The following is a 22,960-nucleotide window of genomic DNA, read 5'->3' as shown; positions in this document are numbered from 1 at the left end:
CATAAAAAACCCATTTTCACTCACAGACTCGATACAATTCCTAATCTAGCGAAAAATGAAGGAAAACTCTCAACCAAGAGTCTAAAATCTTGCATTTAGTCTTGGTTTTTCACACTTTTAAACTAAAAAACGAATCAAGGAGTGCTACAACATCATCCTTTGCATCATCCAATACTCTTCAGAGCTATAGACGATTAAAACATGTGAGAAACTTCATCTTTTATAACAATTTCAATTTAATGCACTAGTTTGGTTATACATTATTCACCATTTTAGGTTTTATGCATAACACTTATTATATATTGCTTATTTATATTGTTTTTTGTTCCAAAAGTGTATTTCCATGTGTATCTTGACCATTTCTATGCGTATTTGTATTGTTCGATACGTATCTCCGAAACGATACGATACGTCTCTTAAAATCACCCGACCGATACGATACCCGATACCGATACTTTAAACCTTGCCGAGGATAGTCATCCACAAATGAAACAAAATAACAAAATCCATATAAAGAAGTAGTAGGAGAAAGCCCCCAAACATCAGTATGAACAAGGGAAAAAGGTGCAGTAGATCTATTACCACGATAAGGATAAGATGTGCGACAATGTTTAGCAAAAATACAAGATTCACACTGAAAAACATAAGATGCAGGAAAAGAAGTAAACAATTGGGGTAACTGTCTCCTCATAACAACAAAAGAGGGATGACCCAAACGTTGATGCTAAAGCATAACAGACTCCAAAGTACTACGGTAATTCCGACCACAAACATAAGCTGCAGCAGTAGATTGAGCGGGTAACAATGGCTCAAGAAGATAGAGTCCTCCTTTCTCAGTCCCACTGCCAATAACCCTCTTTATCTCCAAATTCTGAAAGACACAATAAGAAGGAAAGAAAGTAACACAACAATGTAAGGATTTGGTTAGGTGACTCACTGATAATAGGTTAGTAGCAAAGTCGGGAACATGAAGGACAGACTCAAGGGAAATAAAAGGAGTAACTCTCACATTACCCTTACCAGAGACAGAAGAAAGGGAACCATCAGCAACCCTTACCTTGTCCAGGACAAAGCAAATGGAGTAGGAATCATAGTACAGTGACATACCAGTCATGTGATCAGAGGCTCCAGAGTCAATAATCCAGGTGGGTGCAGTAGGAGGAGCAGACGAGACCTGCAGAGTTGAGGCAAAAGTAGTAGACCCTCCAGAGGTAGAACCAGTAGCTGACCCTCCAAGGTGAGACATCAACCGACGGAGGGCTGCAATATCATCCTGTGAGAAGGAATCAGGAGCCGGCTGGGGTCCAGGTGGCTCAGACTCAGATGTCACAGAGTGAGCCCTAGCTCCCCCTCGCTTGCCTCCACGGGCACTAGATAAACCACCATGCATACCAGGGGGCTATCCATGAAGATCCCAACACCGGTCCTTGGTGTGTCCAAGCTTGCCACAATGATGACATTTGTATCTCTCACGGTGATCGCCACGAGGTGGCCCTTGGCCTTTCCCCCCACTTTTCCAGTCCCTGTGGGAACTAGAAACAAGAGCAGACCTCTTTGTTGATGGTGCAATATCCATAGTGGTCCTCCTGGTTTCCTCACTTTGCAAATAGCTGCACACGTCATCCAGAGATGGAAAGGGAGATCTCCCTAAGATTTGCAGGCGAAGAGGCTCATATTCAGGGTTAAGACCACCAAGCAAAATAAGGATCCTTTCCTTTTCTTGGCTCCTGTAGACCTTTGCCTGATCATCAGAATTAGACAACTGGAGATTGTTATAGTGATCATATTCCTCCCACAAGCTAATAACAGAGTTGTAGTACTCAGAGATACTCCTATCACCCTGTTTCATATGAATGATCTTTTGGAGGATTTGATACACTTTCGTTGAATCTCCAACTCTATCAAAAACTCTGGATACACTGTCCCAAATATCTTTCGCAGTCTCCTTACTCATAAACCTCCGACCTATCTCAGGTTTCATGGAGAATATCAGCCAAGTCATAACAGTAGAGTTCTCAGTCTCCCACTTGAGATAACCTGTATCGGTTGTAGCAGGAGCTGTGATAGACCCAATAATGTACCCCAACTTTCCCCTACTGCGTAGGAACAACTTCACAGAATGGGACCAATCCAAATAGTTAGTATTGTCCAACTTCACAACCGAGATCTGGGTGTTGGAGTTATCAAAGGAAGCCATGGTTGGGAAACCACTACTTGGGCTGCCGGCTGTAATTGGTCCACTGACCTCAGAATCTTGTCCAGAAACAGTGGACATAATGGGCAAACACTTCAACAATCAATATAAGTTGTTTGCGCAAGTGGGGAGTATACTCAACCCAAACAAGGAGGCAAACCAATACACAAATGGTACTCAATCAACCAAACCACTAGGCAGAGACCAAGCCTAAAAATACAGCAAGCATACAGAGAGCAACAAATTGCATAACTTAAACCAAATTCTTCTAGCAGCCAAGAACCTTTAGTCCATAACACCCAATAAGTGTATCAAGATGCAATGCATTCCATTCTCAATCACAGTCAGTCATCCAATACAGCAAGCTTCAAAGAAGGCAAAAAACAGAGCAGCCGATACCTGTATAGCAGCAAGGAAAAATCAGTAGCAGTCCTCTTATCCTCCACCTTCAAGAGCAGGCTCTTAGGGCTTCAAGAAGGCACTCCCATACTACATAAATGGGACAAGTTCCAAGGCCAGCCAAGCTGCCAAAGGCAGAATCAAATCTGAGACAGTCCAAGGCTGGCAGAAAAACAGGGTTTGCTTCCAAGATTTCAAAACATCTGGAAGCTAAGTAGCATTCTTTTCAAAAAACAAGAGATTAGGGGTCTGAAACAACACCCCTAGGCGATGCAAATCCAATAGGTCATATGCCAAGAGATGGAGAAGAGAAGGAGAACCAAGAAAAATCTTCACAGGCTGGTGGTAACTTGGTAGTCATCTTCCATAGCTTCAAATCACTCTCAGCAGCTCCTAAACTCTCTCCATATGGACTTAACTTGGAGAATACCACTCCCAAGACTGTAAGAAGTATAGTATCTCACATATACAGCCTCTAATGGAACCCCCTTTACATTTATAGGGTTCCAAAGAGAGAAGAAGATAACCACTAAGCTCAGCCGACTCTCAAACCAGAGATGTTGGCTTTGATACCAAGTTGGAACTTAAAGGTAGGTCGAATCTGGTAGGAGAAGAGGTTTACAGCAAGAAGAAGAGGGAGAGAAGAGGAAAGAAGAAGAAGAAGAGAAGAGAATGGGAGAATCGATTGTGTGTGTTGAGTGATTCTCAACACACATATTAGCTTCATTAATTAACTCTTCCAAATTACACAAGCCTCCCTAGGGAGGTAAAGGAAAATAAGACAAGAAAGTAAAAATACAACTTAGTCATGTCTTATAACTAGACAATGACAGAACTACCCCTATACAAGATATTCTAACAACTCTAACACTATACACCGGTATGCCTCACTTGCTTCAAATATGACTTCTGGGACCCACAGTGAGTATTTTTGTGTGTTTTCCAATTCTTGAAATATGTGTTCTTGCATTCCTTATTTTCTATTGATCATGAGACAAATATTTGCAATGCTATGACATGATGCAATGCAGAACAGTAGTATTATTTCATTGAATTGTTGTGTGTGATAAATTTCATGAATTAGATTATTCGAATTTATGAATAAGCATCCCATAGCTGCATCATGAATCATTGGGTACTCTAATAAGGTCAGATGGAATCCACCAAAGTGGTAAAACCTGATTTTATTATAATACCCATAACTCAAGGTTCACTTTAATAACAGCAAAGAAAGGTGATGCTCACCCAAAGGTAGCATCATCAAAGACCAAAAGTAATAAACATACACATATAGGGACAGACTGACCTAGGAATGATTGTCTACCCAAAGGTGACAATTTTGTCAAAAGTTAGTGCTGTCCCGCAGTAATTGCAAAGTGTGAAGAGGACTAGCGCATTTAAAAAACCCAAAGGTTAGAGATGTAATTCCAGTTGATACTCTTCTGGTTTTATAAGCTAGTTCATTGGTATATACACTAGCATGGACTATGAGTTATAGGTATTAATAATTCCCGGTTTAATATATTTACCTTACTATGATGGATGAATGATTATGTTATATCCCTATGGCAGATGTCTTTGAGGCCATGATCTATAGGATATCCAAAGGCCTCCTGGTCACTTATGGGGACTTAAATTTGACAAAGGTCTTATTTGACAACCTTACACAATAGCATTCATTAAGGTGTTGAAAATATACATTACTCCATGAGTTTGTATGCAATATACATTACTTCACATGTTTGGCTGTGTATTTCCTTTATGAGAACTATAGGGGAATGAGATGTTGACCACCACAGTGGCACATCGATTTTCTCTGTAGTTCTGTCATGGCAGCAAAGCAGGTAGTATATGCCCAAAGGTGTTACTGCCCAAGTTTAAAGAAATTGTGCATGCACATGCAAGCATAGGAAGGAATGGCACCCTGGGGCTCTATATGCCCAAAAGTAATAGGGCGTCTAAATTAACTTTTGTTTTTACGGTAAGTGTGGTTTTATGAAAGCACCAGTACGTCTTATACCCAAAGAGCAGAGATGTAGTCCGGTTGTGATTTCCATATATTTTATGTTGCTAGTGATTTGTATGGCATTCAGCGCTAACTAATTTATTTTGGTGTGTTTATATCACACCCAAGTTATGCTCCCATAGACCATAATGCGCGTTTGTTTGGGTAGTAGTGACTAGAACGTGTGTGCTCTACCCTAACTGGAGAAAGTTATAAGGAATGGAAGAAGACAACTGCATTTCAAGACGCATAGGTTAGGAATGTGAAACTGACTAAAACTCTTGGCTACTATGCTAGTTCATTTTGTTGTAACCGGCACAGTTTTTGACATTGGATTAATGTCGAAGTTATTTCCATCCTTTTGGTTTAATAAATACTATCACTCATGTAAAATAAGATATTCTATCTAACAGGATGTCACCCACGAAGGAAAAATCGGTTATAGGTGACAATTTCAAGATTGAAACCAGTAAATACCTGTTGCCTAGATTCCTCCCAGCATACCGGAAACTGTCTCCAAATAGGACAGAAGAAGATGCACTTGAATGCACGAGCCTACAGAGCTGTCCTGACAGCACGTATAGCGGTTTTCAAAAGATCCAAAATGCCAAGACCATCGGCAATAAGGGATTGGCCACCTAAGTGCGGTCCAATTGTGAAAACCTTCTCTGAGGAGGTGGATAAGCCAGAGTAACCTTATTATACTCCAAGGTCCTTGCCAAGTGATGATACTGTATCCAAGGAGGTGGATAAATCAGAATCACCGTTCTACAGTCCCAGACTCCCAGGTCACCTAACTATTTGCCATAGCCCTCAAAAGATGAGCACCTGATTCCTATTCAAGAGGTGAATGGGAAGTAAATGTCTTGGTGAGAGATGAGGAAATGAAGATGTAGAAGCCATAGGAACCATTAGACCCTTTTGTTTCCGTTTCATTTATTGATTTATTTTAACTAAAGCATATAGTTTTATCCAAATTCAGAAGGATATTGTTTTAAATTTTCAGATTTACTTTGGACAAGTATTCAGGCTATTTTAATAAAGATGGCTTCTCTCATTAATTAATTCTATTGTTTTGGTTTCGGTTATATGTTTGATGATTCCATAGATATTACTTATCCTCTGCCATGAATATAATCATTAGGATGCAATACCCATAGTTTAACCTATAGCCGTGTGTACTTTGACTAGAGTGGCTAGATAACATAGCCAGACAAAGGATAGGACAGGCCAATGGAGGAAGGACTTATTGAATCAAGGGGAAGATGATCACTTCCAAAAGAAAGATTAATCCCATAGGAACTTGGAAGTGTTACGAAAGTAGTGGTGATGCTAGTCAATACTTGAGAAGAAATTGAACTAGAAGATACTGAACCTCTTTTTTGGTTGAGGTTCCGAGGTATGACACTTAAAACTGTCGTTCTGTCGTTCACATTCTCAAACGAATGTCGAGCAAGTCAATCAAAAGACCCAATTTGAGCCAAGGACTGCCAAAAAACCTAGCCTCTCAAAGGTTACGATCCCAAGAGGGTGAATAGTTTTGGGGATACCCAGGGAGATCGTAGGGTTATAGATTTTAAGACCAAGGCTCAGAGAGTAGAATTGATAAGACTACTTGTGCAAAGTTTCTTGAGAGTGAGGGTGAAATGTCTGTACTTGCGAGATGGCTGGAAGGGTTTAAGGATGAGTTGTTGTTAGGGCAGTGAAATGGTGTTTGAAAATTGATTGAGATTTCTCAGAGATGCAAGGCCGTTGCATCAAAGCTGTTTTCAAAACCAATATTGACCCTCAGGGGAAGGTGGAACGCTACAGGACCAGACAGTAGCGAAGGGTTCCACTGAGAAGAAAAGGCATTGATCACTAGAAAGCCATTTCTCTAGTATCTTCGAAGGATTCATTTAGAATCATCATGGCCATTGTAGCACACTTTGACCTTGAACTGCATAAGTTGGACTGCAAGTGATCAGGCTTAGCAAGTTTACATGCGTCAGCACGAGTGTTTTGAGAAGGAAAAGGAAGGACCATCAAGTTCTTAAGCTATCGAAATCACTGTAAGCACAAAAACAGGCTGCAAGACAGTGGTTTTGAAGTTCAATCAGATAATGACTTCATTTGGTTTTGTTGAGTATGCAATTGTCTGCCAAAAGACTACTAGAGGCAGGTTTACCTTCTTGGTGCCTTATGTAGATGATATTCTGCTAGCCAGCAATGATCTTGACCTACTTTAGCAGACCAAACAATTTCTGTCTAGTGATTTTGAGATGAAGGACATAGGAGAGAACACCCATGTAATTGACATTAAAGTAAGTCGTGATAGAAAGCAAGACCTTCTTGGTTTGTCACAAAGGGCTTATATTGACAAAATTAAAGAGGTTCAACATGTCCAATGTTCTGGGAAGGATGCACCCATCAACAAGGGGATAAGTTGAACAAGCAGCAGTGCCCAAAGAAGATTCTTGAGAGTAACTCCATGAAGGACAAGCCTTATGCTTTAGATGTGGGAAGGTTCATGTATGCACAGGTGTGCACTCAACCTGATATTGCCTTTGTAGTTAACATACTTGGGAGTTTTCAGTCCGAAGCAGGAGTGGGTCATTGGACTACAGCTAAGAAGGTAGTGCGGTACCTACTGAGTACCAGGGATTTCAGGCTAGTCTACTAGAGTTGACAGACTTGAAGTGGTCGGATACTCAGATTCAAACTTCAGTGGTTGTACTGATGACATGAAGTCAACTTCTGGTTGTGTCTACTTGATGGGTGGAGGAGTCCTTTTGGAAAGGTGTCCAGCAGACAATTACAGACGGTTATAGACGATTATAGCCTTATCTACCATACAAGTAGGGTTGTGGCGATTTTGAGGCGACCAAGCGGGTAGTTTGGTTAAGCTTTTTCACTGCAGAACTGAAGGTTGTTGACTCTATCTCTAAACCCTTGAGGCTATGGTGCGGGCAGAAATCTGCAGTAATCTTCTCAAAGAACAACAAAAGGTCAAACAACTCAAAGCATATAGGGATAAGTCAGAGAGAAGGTAACTAAGGGAGAGATTGATGTTGTATACATCCCTACTGAGCAGATGGTGGCTGAACCCTTCCCTAAGGCTCCTTTCAATGGAGTTTTTCAGAGGTCATGTTTCTGGAGACCAAATAATACAATGCGAGCAAAAGTTCCTAGATTCATGGAGATATAGAACAGCATATTAGTTATCATGCTTGTTTGGGTAATGGCAGTGTGATTCCCCAAGGTTTAGTGGGAGTCTGTGTTACAGTTTGACTATTATGTTTCTGATATGCCGGTTTAGTGGGAGTTTGTTATTCCCCTTTCGACTATTATTTGAGTTCTTCTTTTTTTATTTAACTAGTGGTTTCTGTATTCCCTGCCATCTTGATACATTTGTTGGTTATGATTTCATTATACATTCTTACATGACATGTCTCATAAAATGGCGGTATTTAGCCAAGGATTCTATAATGGTGGTATTTAGCCAAAGATACTAAAATGGTGATTAGCCATAGGCGGTATTTAGCCAAAGATTCTAAAATGGCTGATAAGCTATGGGCGGTAAGCCAAAGTATGGTATTAACTCGAGTTCATGGCGGTTTAGCCCAAGTATGAGTTAATGTCAAAGTGGACTACCTGTGAGGATTTTCAAGGTAGAGGACCTACAAGGAAAGAGCATTTACTTGCTGATCACTTGTTATGCTCTTGTTTCCTTGTTCATACATATACCCAAAGCAGTTCGCGTTAATAGATCATTTGCGGTTGTGATGACAGAAAGTTGTATGCCATCTGTTGAGGCATGTCTTTTGCTGTCGTTCGACACAAGTGGGTATTAATAGAATCAAAGTAATTTGAGTGGAGAATGGAACTCGCGCCAATTCCAATAAAGATACGCATATTAATTTTGCCCAAATGGGAGATTGTTGGGTTTTGGGCTTTATTAATACATACTAACTTTATTGGGCCTATGTGATAGTTTACCCACTCTAGGCTAAGTCAGGGGTATTGCTGACCTAACACATTATGGGAGTCCGGACTATACTATTTGGATGGCACTGGTCCTTCTACTGCTGTTGATGTCTCTGCTAGTGTATCTCCTCTTTAATGGCATTTTCGTCTTGGACATCCCTCCTTGTCCAAGCTTCAGTTGATGGTTCCAAGTTGTCGTTCTCTATCCCATTTTGAGTGTGAAGTATGTGAATTTGGGAAGCATCATCGCTCTTCGTTTCCTACTCGTAGTGTTGCCTGTAGCTCGTCTTTATTTTCTTTGGTCCATTCTGACATTTGGGATCCTTGTCGTATCAAAAATAGGTTAGGATTTTCTTATTTTGTTAGTTTTGTTGATGACCATTCTCGGTTAACTTGGGTCTATTTGTTAAAGGATCGGTCACAATTTCTTTCAGTGTTTCACAATTTTTATAATGAAATAAAAACCCAATTTGATGCTTCTATTAAAGCTTTTCATTCTAATAATGCCCTTGAGTTTACTGTACGTGACATCTCTGACTTTTGTTTATCCAAAGGCATGATTCATCGAACAAGTCGTTCATATATTCCCCAACAAAATGGGGTTGCCGAAAGGAAAAATAGACATTTGTTAGAAGTTGCCAGGTCCATTATACTTCACATGCACGTTCCAAAAAAAATTTAGTGAGATGCAGTCCTTACTGCATGTTTTCTTATTAATTGTATGCCCTCGTCGGTTTTAGACAATCAGGTCCCTTCTTCTTTTTTACATCCAAACACACCCTTTTTTTTTGGTAAGTAGAAAAATATATTACCAAAGCCAGAGAAGGGGAGGGGAGAAAGGGGGGAGGGGGAATACACAGAGGGAAGAGAGGGGGGGTGGAGAAAACAACCCCAGACCAACTAAGTGGGGGGATGTAAAATATAAACATCTAATCCTCAAGAGATAACAATATGCCTATTCCTTGGGGAGTCAAAAATGGGCTTGTGAGGTAGAAAGCTGAGCTTCGTGGAGACATCAAAGGAGATGGCTTTCCAAATTAAGTCGAAAGACATAGAGTTGGAAGCCCATCTCCTAAGGTTCCTCTCCATCCAAATGTGATAAAGAGCAGCGCCAAACACTAACTTTCCAATCGTATCACAGATAGAGCAGCCAGGGTATGTCATGAGCATCCAAAGACACTCTCTAGCAAAGGGGAGGGGTCTCCTGCTACGAGGCCAGATAAAGGACTTTTTTTCGAGATTGTAGAGGAAAAGGGACAAGCAAAGAAAAGGCGGTAAGTGTCTTCAAATCCGTTCCAACAGAAGGTATAGGACGGGGAGATAGGGATACTACGGTGGAGGAGAAAAGTTTGGGTGGGAAGGCAATGGTGAAGGTTCTCCAGGTTGTGAAGCTATGGCGGGGGATATGACCTTTGAACCATACAAGATTGTACCAAAGGACCGTAGGGGCTTGGGGTCTAACAAAGTTCCAGACAGAGCTGAAACTAAAAAGGCCATTGGGGGATGGGAGACAAACAACCTTGTCCGCATGAGAAGGGGGGCAAAGGGAGAAGGGGGAAGGGAGGACCAGATCTAGGAGAGAATGGAGATAAGGGGGACTAGGAACCTTGGGATATTATGGAGGAGAGGGGGAAGACTTAGGGATGCCGGAGGAGCAGATCAATCTAGCCCCAAGCAGATTATAGAGGACCCCTTGAGGGTGATAGGGATCGAGCCAAAGGGAGATGGAGGAACCATCGGCAATAGAGGAGGTTGCTTGGAGGGCACGGGGATGGACGAGGAGATTTTGCGCCAAACCAAGGAGGAATCAGCAGGAATGGGGACTGTCCAAATGGAATCATTCTTTAGGATATGGGAGTAGATCCAATGAACCCAAATGGAGTCATGCTTAGAGGAGATTTTTAGATAAGCTTCAGAATTCTCGCAGTATTGGAGTCGCGAATACAACGAATGCCTAGGCCTCCTTCAAATTTTAGGAGACAGATGGACTTCCAGCTAAGGGGATGAAGGAATTTAGAGGTTTCCTTCCCTTTAAAGAGGAAATCATAGAAGAGGTTTTCCATAGCTTTAATGGTAGTTTTAGGAAGGCCATAGATCCCACACCAATAAATGTAAGAAGATTGAAGGACCGACTTGATGCATTCAAGCCTACCAGCATAGGAGAGAGGCTTACCTTTCCATAGCTGGAGACGCTTGCGGATGTTGTCAAGCATAGGGGTACAGTGGTGACTCGAGAGACGAGCAATAATGAGGGGGAGACCCAGGTATTTCAATGGGAGGGAGCCAAGGGAGAAGCCAGTTAGGTGCAAGAGGGTATCTTTGTCAAAATCAGAGATCCCAGAGAGAAAGAGCTCAAATTTAAGAAGGTTGATGCGAAGACCAGAGAGGGTCTCGAACAGGTGGAGGGAGGACATGATGGCGGAGATAGAGGAGGGGGAAGCTTTGAAGAAGATCATCAGATCGTCAGCAAAGGCAAGATGGGTTAGGTTGAGGTGCTTACATTTGGGAATAGGGGAGATTAGATGGAGGTCAGTTTTTGCTTGGATGCTCCTCGAACGGACTTCCAGAGTGAGGGAGAATAGGAAAGGAGAGAGGGGACAGCCTTGGCGAATGCCAACTTTTGATCTGTAAAAGCCAGCAGGGGAGCCATTGACGATAACAGAGATGGAGGGGGAGGAGATATAAGAATGGATCCAGCGGATAAAAGTGGGGGGGAAGCCCATTTGGGAAAGCACGCCACAAATGAAATCCTAGTGAAGGGAATCAAAGGATTTGTGAAGGTCTATCTTCGTAAGGGTAGAGGGCGAGTGGGATTTATGGTCGAAGCCACGCACAATCTCAGAGTAAAGGATGATGTTGTCTGCAATGCTTCTGCCAGAAATAAAAGCAAATTGACTAGCGCTCACTAAAGAGGGGATGACAAGCTGAATTTTATTGGAAAGGATCTTGGCAATGAACTTGTAGATTAGATTGCAGAGAGAAATAGGCCTGAAGTTAGATAGGGAGTAAGCTCCATCTTTTTTAGGGATGAGGCACAGAAAAGTCTGATTGATCTGAGCAAGCTGGCTGGGGTTCATAGTTGTCAAGGCATCGCCTTGGCGACGCTTTGGCGTCCAAGCGCCTTGATTTCTGGTATCACCTTGGTCGCTTAGGCGACTCCTTGTCGCCTTGTTGGTGTCGCCTTGTTTTTTAACCCCCTCGGCCATCTTGATTCGCCTAGGCGCTGTAACAACTATGCTGGGGTTAAAGAAGAAGCTGCGGATAGCTTTAATCAAATCTTCTTTAATGGAATCCCAACAGCTGGAGAAGAAACCCATGCTGAAACCATCGGGGCCAGGGGCCTTATTGGATTTCGTCATCCAAGGGGATGGCTAAGAGAGAATTAACCAAGGGAGCGGGGACAAATTTGTTGATGAGTCAAGAGGGAAGGGGGGGGGATTGAAGAGGGAGGAGAAAAAAGAGATAGCTTCAGACTTGATGTCGAGGACAGTGGAGAGCGGAGTCCCGTCTCGAGTAATGAGCAAGGTGATGGAATTTGAGTTCAATATGGCTTTTAAAGAGCGATGGAAGTAAGCCCAGTTTGAGTCACCAAGCTCAAGCTACTTAATACGGGATTTTTAGCGAAAGTAACTTTCTTCTTGAGAGGAAAGGGAAGAGAGCTCCTTAGAAAGCTTCTTCTCCTCCTTAGCTAGTAAAGGGTTGAGCGGGTCCTATTGGAGGCGGGATTGGACACTAGCAAGATCAAATCAACAAGAGGAGACGCGGGAAGAGATATTACCAGAGGTGGAGGAATTCCAGCTTTTGAGGGCAGATTTGGTGAGGCAGAGCTTTTTGGCGAAGGGAATGAGGGGAAGGGAGGGGCAAGAGACGGGAGAGTTCAAGGCATTGAGGATGGTTGGGAGGTAAAGAGGGTGGGAGGTCCACAAATCAGAAAAATTGAAAGGCTTGGGACCGAAGGAGGTATATTGCTGAATGAGGAGGTGACAGGGACAATGGTCCAACAAACCTTAGAGGAGGAACACCCATATTTAGTCTTCCACCTCGTATTTTTGGTTGTGTTTGCTTTGTACATAATTTGCAGCCTGGTGTTGACAAACTATCTCCTCGTGCCACTAAATGTATTTTTTTTGGTAATTCTCGGACTCAAAAGGGGTATAGGTTTTATGACCCTAATTCTAATCGGCAGTTTGTAAGTGCTGATGTTACCTTTTTTGAAAGCACTACGCATTATTCTTCCTCTACATTGCCTCTAACTTTTCCTGCAGATCCTACCCCTGCCCCACCTCTTCCGATTCCTACTCCTATTACATCTGCCCCTCCACTGCAAGTGTACCAGCGCAGGCAGCACCAGCAGCTTCCAACTACTGTGCCATCCTCCACTGCTGTTCCTCTTCAGTCCTCTACCAATCTGGCTCCTTGTTGTGCAGATCCTCCTGACTTTCCAATCGCCCAACGGAAAGGTACACGTTCTTGTACTCAGAAATCTGTCCCTGCTTATCCTATTGCCCGTTTTGTTTTCGTTTCTCATCTCCCTTCCCACTACCGTTCCTTTACCTCTTCCTTATCTGTTGATGTTGTTCCGAAGTCCCATCATGAGGCCTTATCTCATTTTGGGTGGAAGGTAGCTATGGATACTGAGATGGATGCTTTGTTAGCATGTGCAACATGGACTCTTGTGGATTTACCTCCTGGTAAGGATGTTGTGCGTTGTCGTTGGGTTTACACCACTAAATATAACCCAGATGGTTTGGTTGAGCACCTAAAGGCACGGTTGGTCACTAAGTGCTATACTCAGACATATGGTGTGGACTATTTTGAGACTTTTTCCCTGTTGCCATGTTGAATTCTGTTCGTGTTCTCATTTCTTTGGCAGTTAATCTTAATTGGCCGCTCTACCAGCTAGACGTTAAGAATGCTTTTTTATATGGTGATCTTCAGGAAGAGGTTTATATGGAGCAACCTCCAGGGTATGTTGCTCAGGGGGAGCTTTCGGGTAAGGTTTGCAAACTTCATAAGGCTATCTATGGGCTGAAACAGTTCCCACATGTTTGGTTTGATAAGTTCAGCTCTATTATTACTCGTTGTGGTTTCTCACAGTGCTATTCAAACCACTTTGTATTTGTTCGCCGACAGGACTCCAAAGTTGTGGTTCTTGTTGTTTATGTGGATGATATCATTATATCCGGTAATGATGCTACTTGTATTAATGAGGTGAAAGCCTATCTTCATTAGCATTTTCAAATGAAGGATTTGGGTTTTCTCCGGTATTTTCTTGGTATTGAGGTTCATCAAAGTAAGAAAGGAATAAACCTGTCTCAGAGGAAGTATGTTCTTGATCTCTTGTTTGATACAGGTCTACTACCAGCCACACCAGTTGATACTCCTATGGATCCGGAATGGATGTTTCAAGCTGGGCATGCGTGATTTGTATGCTCCAGCTTGAGGGGGAGTGTTAAAGTCACCACATTGGGGTTACATGACCCATATGTACTGTGGGGGTACATATGTGTCATGTACACTTTACACCTCACCTTCTATTTCCTAAACTTTATATTTCTCTTAGGTTTCTATTTTAGCTAAGTTTTTATTTCTGTTTAATTTAGTTTAGGAAGGTTTCTCTTCCATGTGATGTAATCTTTCTCTTTAAATAATACAGTTGAGAGGGGGAGAGACAACCAAGGAAGTCTGCAACTTCTCTTTGCAGTTTCTCCCATCGTCTCCTGATTCTATTCTTCTTCTTCATCTCCTTCTTTATCTCTGGTTTATTAATTGCTTTATTGTTACAAATTCCATGCTGGCAATGTCAATTGTAGAGAGGGTTGGTTTTCTGATGGATTGTAATTTATTAATTTTAAAGTTCGTGTGATGCACCTTAAGTATATACATAAAATGATGTAACTTAGCGGAGTTGATGTGATGACATGATTGTCCATCATCAACTTCGTTATATATAGTGACGGCCGGACGATCTTCCACAAGCCTAGCAAGGCATCTAGTGATGTCAAGGATGCAAATTACTTATATAAGTTAATAGATGAGGTTGTGGAGGAGATAAGGGAAGATAATGTCATCTAGATAGTGATTAACAATACAGAAATTTTCAAAAAGGTCTGTCATATGCTTATGTTGAAGATGAGGCATCTATTTTGCACACCATGTGCAGCCCATTGAATGGATTTGGTGATCAAGGACATAGGAGATATGCCCAAGGTCCAGAAGGTGGTTGTTGATGCAAGGAAGATCACCCAACTTTATTTAGAATCACAATTTTGGCATTGATGAGGAGTCAGATGAGAGGGGATTTAGTGAGGCATGTAGCCACAAGATTTGCCACAAATTATATTGTAATTGATAGCCTCCATTCCTGTAAGGAATGTCTGCTTAAGATGTTCACCTCTTCCAACTGGTTGACTAGTAATTACACAAGGTCTGAAATTGGGAGAAATGTTCAAAACCTTGTGATCTCCATAACGTTTTGGAAAAGGGTGCACCAACTTTTTATGATTATGATGCCACTATTTGTCTTCTTAGAGAGGTTGATGGGGATAAAGATCAAACCATGGGTAAGATGATGATTGGCATGGAAATAGTTAACAAGAAGATATATGACGAGTACCCAATGTCAAATAAGAAGTTTATAATAATTATAGAAGACCAATGGGAAAAGATGTTGGTTCACGACATTCATCAGGTAGGTAATCTTATAACTCAACCTTATGTAGATGACTAAGGTTTGAACACTTACTATTTACTTATTAGTATCCTAAACATCAATTACAACCCATGTGCAGCATATTATTTAAATCCGGAGATTCAATATAATAGTAATATAGTGTACCAACAAGATTTACTGGAAGACCTAGTAGAGTTGTCAATAGATTGGAGCCAGATGTTACAAAAACCACAGCTGCCATGATGATGTTAGTAATGCATTGTTTAATGTTTAATAGATTTAGACATAGATTGTACCAAAGAACAATTTGAGTGGCTAACTAATGTTTTAATACCTCTCTAGGTAAAGTACTTTCGGGAGGTCTCTGGTGGATTTGCCGATCAAATGGCTATCCATGCTAAAATAACACAATGCCCTAGCAAATTATGTTTAATAATTTATTCTGTTATTTGAAATTTGTTTCAAACTTTTAATATTATCCCGAAGGTTTCAAACTCTTAATATTAGAATGATCATTGTGCAACTGGTTGGTGGATCAACTATGGGGCAATACTCCACAGTTAAAGACGATTGCAATTCGGGTAGTATCCCTAATGGCATCTTCAAGTGGTTGTGAGCATAATCGGAGTACATTTGGGTTGATACACGCAAACCCCGTAATTGTCTCAGTTATGCAACTAGGGTCAGTAATGTGCTTATGTTCAGTTGCTGCACAACATCATCCTAGCCGCTCCAATTCCTAAAAACCCTTTTAGATTTGAGTTTAAACTAACACGACACTCTTCATGGAAATAGAGTATTACTACATGTAAGAAACCTCATCATTTATAACAATTTCAATTTAATTCAGTCTCGTTATACATTGTTCTCCATTTTAGTGTTTATGTATGATACATGTTACATATTGCTTAGTTATACTGTTTTATGCATGATACATGTTACATAGTGCTTAGTTATACTGTTTTATGCTCCAAAAGTGTATTTCTGTTTATCTTGACCATTTCCATGCATATTTTGAGCGTATCTCGCATATGTTCAATACGATATTCATCTCAAAATCATGCCATTGATACGATACACGAAACTGATACTCTAAACCTTGGCTACAATGCCAAAGTTTAGATAGCTACAACTACCAAGGAGTAACAAGCCCCGTGTCCAACACCCATTGAACACCCTGGTGAAAAAACAATGGGCTTATAGATGATTGTCAGTACAATGTAGCACAAACTTGCCTAGGTATTCAACAGTACTAAACCTAGGTCTAGCACATATGGTGTACAAGAACACAACTGAAACAGCTACAAGGTAGAAACCCTTACAGCCGTTGCTATATTTCGATTATTGGTACACGGAGGAGCATTGAGTCACTAATCTTTACTTCAATGGTCACCAGAATCTTCAACTAACTCTTTGAAGTGAGAAACTTGAATCTTCAAGTGGACACTTGCTTCTAGGACCCTTCCTTTCCCTCTCTTCTCTTCTTTTGGAAAACCTTCTCTAAGTTCTCATAAAAGCTCAATTACGTTTCTCCAAGCCTTCAATGTGACAATAAGTAGCTCAAGAATGGTAGGTGAAGTGAATTAATGCAAGAGCACTCTTCTTTCTCTTCTTTTCTTCTTCTGTTTAAAGATTTTTTCCTCTCAAGAATTGGCCCTTAAGATCCTTTAAATAGCCAACAATGAGTTACAGTGAAAAGTCTTTCGTGGCCTCGGTGTCAACATCAAAAGCCCCTGAGTCGAAGCTATATCTAATTATTCATTCAACATCAAACACACCTTCAAAGTATCGAGCAAAATGTGGTGAATGTAGAGTCCCTCAGACAATAATGTCACCATTCTCCTGGCTTCCCTCGACACCAATGCTCTGCAAATTTTTATCCTTCGACATCAAGGACTATCTTGATAGTGTAAAACAGAATCTTCTGAATGTTGACTTCCTCAGATACAACAGTTGACATTTTACTTTCTCCACTCGACATCAACAGACTGTTGAGTCTGATGACTCGACATCGAACATCCTTATATGGGTGTGCTAACTGATCTGATTTTGGTTTCTATTATTGACTGTAAGTCTGAACTTAGAACCTGTTGGGTATAATTATTGAGATCCTGCTTAGGACTAGGTCATTGTGACTTGGTCATACATTACAGTCACTGGTTATGAGTTTATGACACTAATTTTTTATGTGCAATGGATTATGGTTTATGGCTGTGATTTAATTCCATGCATGCAAGGTCAATTGTGGATGTTGGTTCTTTGGGGGAGAAAATGTAATGAAAGTTTTCTACATTGGGGGTTTTCAGGTTACGTCATTGTAGGATTGTTCCTTTGGGCAATCAAGGATAATTTAATGACAACCCTTTAGGATCACACCACTTGGGATGATAATATCCGTTAGATTGTAACCTGCATCATTGGCTTTTGTTTAAAAGGCTAAGGCTGAAACCTTGATTACATAACAAAATAGAATTTTATTATTGGAGAGTAGAGAGAGTTTTCATCTTCAAGTTAGGGTTACGGCCATTGTAGAAGGAGCAATCGACAGGGATCATCCACAAGTATTGCATTCGTTTGGAGGTGAGTTCTAGGTAACCATCTCTCTCAGTTATTAGATTACATTTGTTGTGTTTTTCAAGTTCCTTCGCTGGAATTTTTTATCCAGCATCATTAATGGCAAATCGCTTCTGGCGGATCATCTACCCGCCTAAGTCAAAGAAGAGTGAAATCGCAGATACTCTAGGGTTAGGGTTCATGTCCAAAGACTTTGATCAAAGCCCTTCTTTTATTCTTTTCTTTTTTTTTTTTTTACACGCTTTAACTATGATTCATTGTATCACACTGTACCATAATGATATACATAAAACAATGCATGATTTAGAAAAGCAACATAAATCATTTAATTTTTTAAAAAAAATGCTAAAACAACAAGGCAATCGAATGTCTTGAATTTTCAAAAGTGACTGGACACCAAGGTGGCGCTTAGTCGACATCCTAACAACTATGCACAGATAAATGTAGGATGAGTAGGATTCAAAAATGTAAGAACATACAACAAACAGAAATTTAAATACCACTTTAACAGCTTCAGAAAGAGTTAACAACAACAAAAAAAAAAAAAAAAAAAACCTTCAGAAAGAGAGTATAAGGAACAAACCCATCAGAAGGGAGTCGTGAGCAATAGAAGTTAACAAGAGCTACACTAGAGCTTAGTGTCACAATTGCCCCAGTAGATTCAACGCGATAAAATTCCTCTTTAAACATTTCAGTTTCAAGAGGCGCACAAGGAATAGAAGCGTTCCGTAGGGATTGTTCTCGCATAATATCTCCACAGGCTAGATATTTTTTAACTCTTGACAGTGTAGAATGATCCCCACTACAAACAAGAAGAAAATGAAGATAAATAAAGTAATTCACATTCAAATTCCAACAGGTAACGTCTTTTCTATGACATAATAGGTTCTATAGACTGTATCTTCATTCGAAAAGGACTTGCATATTGTGCATAGTTTATGTCCTCGGAAATTCACAGGTATGTTTTGTAGGAACTATTGATGAAAAGGATTAATACCACACAAAAAAAAAGAAATCACAAGCATCGATAGAGATGAATCAACACGTAAATGTATGATATACTGACATGTGAGTTTCACAAAAGACTTACAAACAAAAACATAAACAATTCCCAACTTCCAAGGAAGAACAATAACCTTCCAAATGCTGGAGTTTTGATGAAATTGACATCTCCATACAATAAACAATACATGGTTTATTGGTTCACTAAGGAAAAATGTTCATGCAAATAACAGAACATGGAAAGAACACTTTGTGTATAATAGAAAATAATTGAGAACACATTATACTTATTTAAAAAGGAAGAGTAAACTGATTTAATGGGAATGGAGTAGAATATTACCTCTCGACAAATAATAAATAATCTGAACCCTGCTTTCTAGCACGGCCACGTGACTGTATAAAACTGCAAACGGTGTTTGAGGGATCAAATCTGATAACCAAGTTGCAACTTTGAACATCTAATCCCTCTTCAAGAATTTGGGTTGCTACAATAATGTTTACCTAGTAATGTTGCAGTCGAGCATTGTTAGATGAATGTAATGCATTAGAGAACTAAACAGAGAGAGAGAGAGAGAGAGAGAGAGATACCAGGCCTTTCCTAAATGCGTTAACGATTTCAATCTGTTTTTTCCTAATCTGTGAATGCAATTCAGATTGATTCCCTGCCATGTACTCTGTCTTCCAGAAGCTCAGTTGTGGTAGTTGGCTCAACAAACATTGAAGAACAATTGCTGTAATGACCCGTTCAACAAATATTATACATCTCAAATCTTTCACCATCCTGCATCAAAAACATTTAAAGTAAATCCACCAACGTGAATTTCAATAGAAATAACATAGCACAAGGTCAACCAAAAAGATATTTAACATACCAACCTAAAGTATACCAATGAGTAAAAACTCCACTTTTACAATGTAGAATAGGGGCTAAAGAAGATGGAAAGAGAGACCTAAATTGAAGGGAAATTTCAACATGGAAAATTTCAGCTGAAGGGCAGAAAAAATACCCACTGTTTCAAGGAGTTCAGCTGCACCTTATGCTGTAACTCCACTGTAAAAATGAGACTTCCTCTAAAGGTAAGTAGAAGAACCCGGATAGGGTACAAGGTTCTGCCCTCACGGGCACAACCCAAAAGATCGGAAAATTTTACCCAAGTACCATAACCGGGTGTTAGAACCGTAGCGTTATATTTGCTAATTTGTATTTTTTTTTTCCTTTCTATTCAATATTATAAATAGAAGATCCATGGATGGTCATAGATCATTCAAGCATTATTCTCCAAGACTGTTTTGTTAACATGGTATCAGAGCCAACTCTGATCTAAGTTTTCAAAACCTCCCAACCTCCCATCAAATTTTTTTTCTTTCCTCCTCTTTTCTCTCTTCCAACGTTTTTCCTCCTTGGTACTCCCTCTTCCCTAAGGGCAGCACTACAAGAGGTGGTCGTATGATCTAGTTGCTGCCCCTCCCTACCTCTTTTCCTTTTTTTTCTCATGAATTAATACCTGCTCGATAGTTGCTGGACATCACTTGACGTATTGAAGCTTTCAAGTTTTTTTTTGGAGATCAGCCCCTACCATTATTGCAGGCTGTTTTCACTTATTGGAGCTTCTTCAGCACCCTTTCCAGCATCTGTCCAGCCTTTTTTTTCATTGATTGAAGACCCCCACTCCCAATCGATCTCCATCTTCAGGGTTTTTTTCCAAAACCTTGACAATTGTCGACTTTGGGTGTGGGGCTGCTTGTTGCTGCTATTTTTTGGAGGAAGTTTCTTCATCGAAGAGGCCTCTAATAACTACTGGACAACAGATTTATTGCTCTACCTGCAGATTTATTTTTGAGGCACAAATCCCATTATCAATCTCCACTTTCAGGGTTTTTTTTCAAAACCCTGACATTATCGATTTTTGGGAACAGGTTCTTCTTTGTTTCTGATTTTTCTGGAGGTGTCTTCCCCTTCCAAAAGGGCCACTCGACCTTGCTTTCAGACCCTGTTTTGGAGTTTTAGTGGGGTTTCTCTTCACAGTCAGCCCTTCCCTGCCATAATGGGTGATTCTACAACTTCTACTGCAACTTCTGATCAAGATGGTGCAGGCAAATCTGAATATCACACTTTTCTTCCAAATCCCATCAAATTAGATGGCACAAACTACCTACTGTGGTCTAGGTCTGCTTCTTTTGCCATTGCTGGCCGGGGCCTTACTAGCCATATTGATGACACAAGTCTTAAGCCAACTGTCCCTGGTGCTGCCCAGACTCGATGGCTTGCCAATAATGGAGTTCTCATGTCATATTTGGTTGGTTCTATGAATTCAGACCTTGCACATGGTTTTTTGCTGTTTGATACAGCGTTTCAGATTTGGACAGCTTGCAAAGAGACATATGGGCAGCTTGGTAATGATGCTCAGGTTTATGAACTGTGGCAGAAGGTTCTTCATACCACTCAGGGGGACTTATCAGTCTCTAAGTATTATGCTACTTTGCGCAGCCTTTGGCAACAGTTGGACCACTTCTCTGATTACCAACCTGATAATCCCACTAACCTAGCTGCCTATAAGAAACATGTTGACAAGATCAGGGTCTATGATTTTTTTGCCGGGTTGAATGTTGAGTATGACCAGATTCGTGTTCAGGTGTTGGGCCATTCTCCTTTTTCCACACTTGAACAATCCTATGCCTTGGTCTCCTCTGAAGAAAACCACCGGACTGCTATGTTACACCCTACTGTTCCTGACAGGTCACCCTCCAGACTGCTGCCCAGGCCCCTCCTATAGCTGTTGGAACTCTCTCTGTTGGTAGTACTACTGTAGGCACTGTTACTTGTGAGCACTGTCACAAACCTTATCACACCAAAGACAAATGTTGGAAACTCCATGGGAAGCCTGCCGACTATGAGGCTAAACGGGCTGCCAAGAAGAAGCCGAAAAACAAGGCCAATCACTCGAGCCTGTTACTACAGCCCCTACTACTGACATTGTCTTATCTCAGGAGGATCTACAGGCATTCCTACGTGTGCTCCGGTTTTCCGCTGCCACTGCCTCTACTACATCCGCTACTGCCGCTTCGTCTACTCCCTCAGGTTCACATCTTGCTCGGTTAGGTATTTCGTTTGGTGGTCATTGTGCTTCTGTAGCTTCCCATCTTTGGATCATTGATTCTGGAGCTACAGATCACATGACCGGGTCCTCTAGCCTCTTCTATCATTATTCTCCTACCTCTGGAAAAGACAAGGTCAACGTGGCTGATGGTTCCCTTTCCTCCATCTCTGGAAAAGGAATCATCGACTGCACTTCTTCCCTTCCTTTGTCAAATGTTTTACATATTCCGAATTTTACTACTAACCTTCTTTCTATTAGTAATCTAACTCGTGATCTTAATTGCAAAGTAACATTTTTTCCTTCCCATTGTGTTTTTCAGGATCTGGACTCTGGGAAGATAATTGGATTTGGTAAAGTGCATGGTGGCCTATACCTGCTTGACGATGGTCGTCTCACTCCACCTCCATTACTACCACTACATCAGAACTCCTTAGTATCTTCTGAACTTTATCAATGGCACTCTAGATTAGGTCATCCTCCCTTAGGCATCTTAGCATCCTTATTTCCTGCTTTGGTCAAACCTTATGATAAGACCAATTTTTTTTGTGAGGCTTGTGTTCTGGCCAAACAGACACATTCAACTTATTCTATTTCAAATAAAAGGAGTTCTTCACTTTTTCAATTAGTACATTCTGATGTTTGGGGTCCTAGTCATAAGACTTCAGTTTCCGGTCATCGTTGGTTTGTCTCTTTGATTGATTGTCATTTTCAACGCACATGGGTTTATCTTTTACACACCAAAAGTCAAGTTTTTGCTTGTTTTTAGCATTTCCATAACATGGTCAAAACTCAATTCAATGCTACTCTCAAAATCTTGAGAAGTGATAGTGGGACTGGGTATATAGAGACTCAATTTCAGAAATACCTTGCAGATAATGGGATTGTTCATCAGACAAGTTGTGTTGATACCCCAACCCAGAATGGTGTGGCTGAACGGAAGAACTGACACTTGTTAAACGTGGCCAGGCCATTAATGTTTTTGCGCCATGTTCCCTCCCAATATTGGGGGGATGCTATTCTCACTGCAACCTATCTTATTAATCGGTTGC

General features: G+C 40.8%; 1 protein-coding gene across 1 annotated transcript in view; it reads right to left on the bottom strand.

Annotated features, from left to right (window-relative positions):
- Positions 1 to 22,960, bottom strand: part of LOC122655184 (endoribonuclease Dicer homolog 2) — a 168,160-nt gene that overhangs the window by 95,966 nt on the left and 49,234 nt on the right. The window contains exons 11-13 of the mRNA XM_043849399.1: positions 19,402 to 19,594; positions 19,154 to 19,314; positions 18,395 to 18,613 (exon numbers count right to left, since the gene is read on the bottom strand). Coding sequence (XP_043705334.1) covers positions 18,395 to 18,613; positions 19,154 to 19,314; positions 19,402 to 19,594 — 573 coding nt within the window. The remainder of the gene's footprint in view (positions 1 to 18,394; positions 18,614 to 19,153; positions 19,315 to 19,401; positions 19,595 to 22,960) is intronic.

The sequence above is a fragment of the Telopea speciosissima genome, chromosome 3, assembly GCF_018873765.1.
Source record: "Telopea speciosissima isolate NSW1024214 ecotype Mountain lineage chromosome 3, Tspe_v1, whole genome shotgun sequence".
Taxonomy (NCBI): Eukaryota; Viridiplantae; Streptophyta; class Magnoliopsida; order Proteales; family Proteaceae; genus Telopea; species Telopea speciosissima.
This window is presented reverse-complemented; position numbering and strand designations above follow the sequence as displayed.